The sequence below is a fragment of the Papaver somniferum genome, unplaced genomic scaffold (assembly GCF_003573695.1).
Source record: "Papaver somniferum cultivar HN1 unplaced genomic scaffold, ASM357369v1 unplaced-scaffold_21, whole genome shotgun sequence".
Taxonomy (NCBI): Eukaryota; Viridiplantae; Streptophyta; class Magnoliopsida; order Ranunculales; family Papaveraceae; genus Papaver; species Papaver somniferum.
In genome coordinates, this window is record NW_020631041.1 from 726,464 (window position 1) to 735,038 (window position 8,575).

General features: G+C 34.1%; 1 protein-coding gene across 1 annotated transcript; it reads right to left on the reverse strand.

Annotated features, from left to right (window-relative positions):
* Positions 1–2,306, reverse strand: LOC113339365 (probable membrane-associated kinase regulator 2). Its single transcript, XM_026584653.1, has 2 exons — positions 445–2,306; positions 1–346 (listed from the first exon to the last, which is right to left on the reverse strand). Exons 1-2 carry the CDS (start codon positions 1,676–1,678, stop codon positions 273–275), a joined length of 1,308 nt encoding a protein of 435 aa, XP_026440438.1. The 5' UTR covers positions 1,679–2,306; the 3' UTR covers positions 1–272.
* Between the last annotated feature and the right edge of the window lie 6,269 nt (positions 2,307–8,575).

Genomic DNA, 8,575 nt, shown 5'->3' on the forward strand with positions numbered 1-8,575 from the left:
ATGATCTACACCAAAATAAGACAAAAACCAACAAAATCAAGTTAGGTTTTTTTTTTTTTTTTTTAATCTCCTCTTCTTCTACATTTCTACAAAGAAGATGGATGGATAGATACATAACTGAGAGAGTTATGATGATGATAGATCTGATAATCATCATATGATCATTCATCTACACTACATTCTAATCAACAAAGGGTCTCTAAAATTTGTACAGAAAGCGAAATCAACAAATGAGAAGAAGCTCTACTAATAATAATAACAGCAGAGACCTCTCACTTCCCAGCAGCTGCTTCATCAATTGATGTCTCATGGGATTCCGTAGATGATCTTGGACACGAATCAGTATCTGTAACAACAAGCACACAAACAGAAATCAGAACAAACCCAGAATGAAATTTGTTGAATTGAAATTAAAAATTAAAAGTTGATATTTTCTGTAATTACCTCTGGAAGCATTGAAAGAACGTTTACAATGTAGAATAGCACTCTGAATTCCATCTTGTTGTTGCAACAATGAATCATCTCTTCTCTTTGCTTGAATCCCTCCCGGTGAAGAAGAATTTGTTGTAACAGGGTTCACTGATGATGCTGATCGACTTTTCCCCAAATGTTTTCTCACAATTCTAAATCCATTTGGTAGATTACTCACCCCCTGTTTTCTCTTCGAAGAGATTTCATCTTCAATCTTAATAGGTAATGGAGATGATGGTATTACAGATGAATTATCCATTGATCTAGATGGAGAAAATGCACCACCACCATTGTTGTTGTATCTCTTAGAAACTCTAACGTATAGAGGTTTAATCATTTTCAGATATTTCTGAACAACATCTTTGGAGATCAATTTCTTCCCTTCTTCATCTTCTACTTCGATTTCTTCTTGAGATGAGGACATGATTTTGTTGTTGTTTGAAGCAGTAGCAGAAGAAGATGAAGAATCTCTAGTGAATAATGAAATCATTGGGAGAAGTTCATCTACTCTGAATTTCACTGTCACAAACTTCTTACTCTGTTTTAGCTCTGTTCTGATGGTGCTCTGTTTCTCCTCTGGTTTTTGATCTTCTGATTTGGGTTTAGGATTACTGCTGTTACTCTTAAACCCCAACATGAAAACTCTGATTTTAGTAGCTGTTTTGATTAAAGAAACAGGGAATTGTACTTTAGGATTATTATTAAGACCATTCTCAACTGATGATGAAGTTGAACTTGTAGAAGATGAAGATTGAAACAGAGGAGAAACTGATTTACCAACATCCCCTTTGAAGAAAATATCATCAGAAGGAGAAAATATTAAATTATTTGGTGAAGAAGAAGAATCAATTTGATTACCACCACTTGAAACAGAACCAGGAGATACTGTAAAATCAAACCCATCTTCTTCTTCTTCTTCATCCTCATCTGTTGTTACAGAATCACCATCATCATAATCATCTTTCTCCTTTCCTCCACCATTGTTATCATCCTCATCATTAGGTACTGCAAATTCAAGATCAAAAAATGGTCCTTCATCGTCAGCATCACCATCAACAACACATTCTTCTTCTTCAACACTCATTTCACTAACAGTAGTAGCAATAGTAGTAGTGGGTTGTTGCTGCTGTAGCTGTTTCTCAGTAGTTTTATTAACTCCATTACTACCACCAACTCTCCAATACTTGAGTAAACTAAAAGCTTCCATTGTTGGGAATGCCAGAATTTGAGTGATTTCTGGGGGTGTTTGATTTAAGTAAGTAATGGGTCTGGTCTGGTTTTTACTATTTCAATATACTTGGATAAGAAAGTGGTGAAAATGAAAAACAGAGTACTGAATTATAATTTAAAAAATGTGACTGAGAAAACAGAGGGGGGAGGGAATAGTGGTTTTAACAGAGAGAAGGGGTTTGGTTGTTTGGTAGCAGTACTGAAGCTGCTTTAAATTTGTTGCTGTTGGTACTGTGAATTGTTGTATTTTAATGGAGGTCTGGAGGGGTACGTGGTGCTAGAGATGTACACAAGTCAGAAGCATGTGAGGTCTCTCTTCCAGAGTCAGAAGCAAGAAGAAAGAAAAAGCCAAGGGTGTGGAAAAGAAAACACAGAGTAGGTATGGATATGGTTGGGAGTTGTATTCTACATGTATTGTACTGTACAAGGTAAATACCCATTTTTACCCCCAAGTTCAGTGAATTTTCATGAAAGATGGTAAAAAAGAAGAAGGTAACTACTTGCTACTTGCCAATCTGGATTACACTTTGCTGAATTTGAGGTTCCGGCATCCACTTCAACGAATTATCGCTCGCTGGTATAAAAAAATTTAGAAATAGGGAACTATGGATATTGGACACGGAGCATTTCACGTCAGACCATTAGTAACTAGTTATTCCAATTTTTCAAGAGATTTATGATACATTTTTATTTAGAAAAATCGAATTCTGATTCGATTTTTAGATATTTTCCATTTATTTACCGAGTGTTTTTGCAAGTATCGATTAATCGTTGATTTAGACTTGTGTATGTGAATGCAGTTGATACGTAAATGCTAGTTGCCTCCCTATTCTCCACATTCCTATAATCTAAACCCCACATCCATATCGAGATTCGCATTCAGGTTCAGGTGGGGTTCACCATTCCCTTAACGTGGGTTTAGATTGTAGGGAGGAAAATAGAGAGGTGGAGATTAGGGAGCCAAATAGCACTATCGATTCATTTAAGTGAACTAATGTGATTGTTTAATTCTCATGAAGTTGACTGATTATCTTGCCAAGCTATAAATGAATGATATGTGAAAATTTTGGACCATTGATATGGGTCGAGATCGTCTGTGCCAATGCTTGTGTGTGCCCTATGTGCCATACCAATAGAAACACGCCACATCATTCCTCTCATTAACCATGACTAACTAAATAGATTTTCTATTTATACAACACTAATCGATTAGGAAAGATAATTAATTAGTTAAAGAAGATATTACAAATCCAAGAGAAAATACCGTGTTTCTATTGGTGTGGCACATAGGACACACCCAAACAGTGGCACAGACGATCTATACCCATTGATATTGATATGACATATGAGACATGAGGTTAATGAACTTGGAAGAGTTAGCTAGAAACTTGGGACGGAGATGTAGTACTAGCAAGCATAATTATGGAAAATCTTAAATAAGTCGGTTGACGTTTAAACGAGGCATTCGTGCGGCGTACATCTAGCTATTACCTCTCATTTATTAACTGGGGGTAGAAGAATTAAGAAGGGGAGAGGACATGCTAGGGACTTGGATTCACCACCATAGGTCCAGAAACAATGGATGAGCCATAACCGCAAGATTGCTAGTAGGGGTACCGAACTTCTTGAGGGTGTACCAATATACATATAGGATAAAAAAAGTAATTGTCTTTGGATAGGTACACTCTTAAGCAAATTAACACCTCCATTAGCAGCCTTGCCATAACCGCAAGCAAGCAGTATGGTTGGGAAGAATTCTATACGATTTTTGAGCGCATTAGCTCGGAAACATCATAGAGCAACTTGTCAATTGTCTCCCAAAGCTTACCCAGGCTATCTTTATAAACAATTTTTTTTGGAAGTTTGCCACTTTACTTGTTGTTTAGAAAAAAGAAATCGACTAACTGGCTGTACAAATATTTTTGATCTAGCAGCATTGTAACCAAATCTTCTGAATATGTTCGGGCATTTATTATTATATTGTGAGAACTTTTTTTCCATCTTATCCCACCTTCAATCGTCTATCCGTCGGACTCTATTCACCACTGCATTGATTTTTAAAGGCATTAAGCACAACTGTTGTTGATGTCAGTGTAGTACCGCGGAAAAATCATTAGATGATGCTATTAGTGATGTGAGTTTCAACTAAGGTTTGAAAAACAACCGTTAAAACGATCACGTCTATATAATGTGCTTGTAAGGGTTACCGATGCGTGTGTATATATAATATCGATAAATATGAAGAAGAAAAAAACAGCGTTATTTAGACCCGTTATAACCGTTTTTCTAAAATTAATTTTTACGTTTTTTCTTCTAAATAACATTTTAACACCTTCCTAGTTTGAGGCCTAGGGGTTTTATTTGAGGCATATTACTAAAAGACAAAAAGAGTTATTAGAAGTTGATTTGACGTAACCCCTTAACCAATTATTCTCTTACTACCCAACTTATCCCTGATTAATTAGGGTTAATTAATCGTTTTGGATGTCAATGAACCGTGTTTGATGTGAGATCAACTAATGTAACTCGATCTTCAAAATATCAAACAACTGGACTTTTTTTTTTCAAAAACACCACCCAGAATCGGTTTACGTTCATGCACTAGTAAATCGAATCTGAGTTGTATTCATGAAGGACATCATAGATAAAATCTGATTCTTATAATCTAATATTTTGGCGTCATATATAAACTAATTGTTTCATTTTCGTAAGAATAAAAAATCCATTCATACTTTCATTCATTTCAAATCTACTCATTTTCATAGGAATCACGGATGCACTTAGCACGTGCATCAAGTCTTTAAGCCCCTAGCAACCTTACTAGACGATTTATAGTCTCATGGGAGTTTACATAGAGATCTACCTACAAAATCTATACAAAAACTCCTAAAACTATCAATCTTCGTCAGAGGAATCTGAGTCCTATTCACTCACCTCCGGAATTTTGGATACCATGAAGTGATAACTTTCATCAAATGTGAATGCTTCCCCCTTTTCCTCCAAATAGCGCTCTATCATAGCTTCATGCTACAAAAATACGACACAAACTTACTTTGTTAGTTACAAATTGGTAAAAGTAGATTGTGTAGAATAAACCATAAAAATACTTACAAATTGTTGAAGGGACAAGCTAAAGTGGCTAGTGTTCAAAATTCGTTGTTGGATACCTATAAAAGCAACTATCGTATCTTGGATGACTTGGTTCCTATCATGGATTTGTTGGAGACTTTTTCTCTTAGGGTTCCCATAATCTTGCCTAAATTTTTTATATATCTTCTTCGCCCAAAAGTTTTCGGACTCTACCCTTGCATATGAGTGATCTAAAACTCGACTTTCGGCATACCATACTTTAATGATTGCTAAATCTTCGGCGGAGTCAAACGATGCCATGCTTGTATGTGGAGGTATGAAATGAGTATTTATGGAGTAAGAGAGAATATAATGAGCAAGTTTGAGGAAAATTGGGTTCGGGGATGAGGTTTTTTTATATAGAGAAAGACCCCAACAACTAGTTTTTTCGATAAAAGTCAAATAATTTAGCATAATTGGTCTTCTCGAATGTCCATAAAAGCCGATTTTTGTTTAATGCAGACGAGAATCGATCTTTATATGTGGAAACATGAACTGATTGTTCCTGAAAATCAACAAAGAAAACCTGAAATTTTCACAAACAATAATCGGTTTACATATTTGCATATGTAATCCTATTTTGGATTAAAAAAACCTGACATTTTTGAGGCATGAAGAATCTGATTATGCTGAGACCCACATAAACCAATTCCATGGTAGAGCCTCAACAATCGGTTTATAGGTGCATTCATATAGCCCAATTGTTTGCCTGTGTTTGCAAAACAAAATTTGAAGCATGCATAATCTTGTATTGCCATAAACCCATTATACACATAATTATAATTAAAACTTTAAGTGCATTTAAGTTCAAACCATAATCATCAAAAAAAAGTGTTAAGAACTTAAAACTTAAACCACCAAAAGTCTTAAAAACCTAAAACTTAAATCTATAATATTTATAAGAAAACATCAACATCATGGAGCAGCATCATCACCTGCATTGGCCGCAGCAGCTTCAATCATTTCTTTAAACGGACTATTCAAATGTCTGTCGTCTGCCCTCCGAGCTGCAATTTCATGTCTCCTTCTCCTGGAAGACCTGGTGAGCTCAACGAGCTCTTCCAATGCAAGCTTGTTAGCCAGTGCTAGAGCCTGCTCCAAATGGGTCTCACAGCCATAGTCGAACTTGTACATGCCTCTAGGTACCATAGCCTGTGGTGTCCTGTCAACATCCTCTTGTTGGAACTCTCAAGAATAAAAGGCTAAGTGGTCAAAGTCCATATCATAAAAAAATAAAAATTACCCAGTTCAACAATCGATCCATATGATAATATATGCAATCCGATTCTAACAAGAAAATCACACAGGAAAATGAAACCCTATAATCGGTGAAGAAGAGACATATATAAAAACCGATTGTGAAATGGAATCTGAAAAGACAGTTTTCGTAGTCGGTACATTAACGACCTACATAAAAATCGATTGTAGGATCACAAAGTTCAAAAAAAAAAAACACTGCTACCCTAATCGGTTTATGCTAATGCAGTTATAAAACGATTATGGTGATGTCTTTACATGTTCCGATTTCTACCCAGAATCAATCGTTGTGAATCATCCTATAAACTGATTCCTCTGCATGCTCTTCATGGACGAAGGAAAAACCCAGAATCGGTTGATACGATGGATCTACATAAACAGATTCTGGATAAATCAGTTGATTTTCAAAATTGAGGTTTTAAACATGTAAATCAATGAATAAATGCTAATAATAGAACGGGTTGATGGAGATTTACCTTTTCTTGATTGGATCGGAGATCGTTGAACGTGAAGATCAATTTTTTTTGAAAGATTAGATGATAATAGAAATTTTTTTTTTCTTTAAAGTATTAAGGTTTTTTACTGAAAATGGTAATGAATTTGTACTTATATGGGTTGGTAATAGGAATAATTTGAGGATAGTTTGGTCTTTTTGGCTATTTAAACACCTCATAACCATTTGCAAGAGTTTTGGGAGAGGAGATCCATAGGCCTCAAATAAAACCCCTAGTCCTCAAACTAGGAAGGTTTTTACATAAGTTTCTTAGACCCTTTTTTACGTATTCACACCCATTATTCCAGTTTTTTAGAAAAATAAAGATAAAAATACGTAATTAATCCAATTTTTTATTTCTATAATAATAAAAAATAAAAATCAAAAAATCAAAATAAATGAATAAATAAATAAAATAAGGAAACATAATAACAACATAATTTAGACCCGTTATAATTGTTTTCACGAATGCTAAAACCTTTGGATAGGAAATTCAAAAATCAAGCTTTCAACACTGTATTTTTAAGTGATAAAAGAAGTTTTCACTCCGTATTAAAAACCAGTCTCCTAAGTTAAAAACTCATAGCACCGTATTTCCTATAATGGTAAAGGAAAATTTCACTGTGTAGCCATTTGTTTGATTGTAGAAGTGTCAAAGAGAGTGTAAACACAAAATAATGCAAAAGTGCGTTGCAAGGGTAATAATAAGTAAAGTATGTCTTTTTACAGTGACTTTCTTTTACACACAAAGTAGAAGTGGTAGTTATGTGGTTGTGCAAATGTGCAGTTAAAATCGATTTTAACACGAAAAAAGAAGAACAAAGATAACAAAAGTAGTATTTAGATTCAAAGAGTAAAAAAAAAAAAAAAAAGCAACAAAAGTACTTTTCATAAAAGAGGTTAAAAAAATTTAAAAACATAAAAAGAAAAAGTAAAAAAATCAAAAAATGAAAGAAAAGAAGAAAGGTTTAAAGAGGGTCAAGACAAACAGAGGAATCCACCACCAGGGTCCAAGGTTAGTTTCTATTAAGCACTTTTTTCCTTTTCTTTAGCCTGAAATTGGAATCTGATTTGTTTCTAATAAGCACTTTTAATTTTTGTTATTTGAAACCCACTTATTAAAAGCACTTTTTGAAGTCAAAAACTCGAAGATTTATATGATGGTGAAGGGACTGTGGGGTTGTTTACATTATATCCCTAAGAATCAGCAATTTCCAAGTGATTTAGACTTCCATTTTAAGACCCTACATCATACCTTGTAAGTTACAAATTAACTTATTGGATAATGTATGACTCTCAATTTTTAACCATCTAGTGTAGTCCCTTTCCATTTCTTTTTTTGTTTCTTTGATTTTTTTTTTTCTTTTTCTTTTTTGAACTAATGCAAGTGTGTTTGACATAATCTTATAGTCATGTTTCTTTTTTAATCGATAAAGAATTTGATGCTACCAATTTTCATATTCAGGTCGGTTGTATTGTTTCTTTACGGTTGTATCACTATATCGCAATGACATTTATAAATATTTAAAAGTTTCTCCATCTAGTATTACTGGCGAATAAACAAACACTTCGAGTGTGATTAAATTGATGATTTAACTGAGTTCTCAACGATCGAAATCTGTTAAACAGTCGGTTACGGAAAATGACCCTTTTCACTCCTTCATAGGTGCGTAATTTTTTTTCTTTTTTGGAACCAATACCATAATAAGGTGTTTGGAGTTTTTGGACACACCTTTACAAATTGTTTTTCGACTTCTAAAAATCGAAAAACAAGATAATTAATATTGCGATTTAATTTCAAAATGATCTCTAAAAGCAGAAATTGTCGACTTATTATGTAACAAAACAGAACTTTTGGTATTGACTTCTACTCCTGTAAAAGCAGAAGCACTTTTACATATGGTATCCAAACACGCTCCAAATAATCTTTTATGTAAATCGGAAAGTGCTCATGACTTCTAATTAAGTTAATAATAAGGGAAACGATACTATAAT

Excerpts from the sequence above, each read along its gene's own strand:
- LOC113339365 (XM_026584653.1), bottom strand. The coding sequence starts at position 1,678 with ATGGAAGCTTTTAGTTTACTCAAGTATTGGAGAGTTGGTGGTAGTAAT. Across the intron at positions 347-444 it reads TTCTTTCAATGCTTCCAGAG|ATACTGATTCGTGTCCAAGA; the intron begins GTAATTACAGAA and ends TTGTTGTTACAG.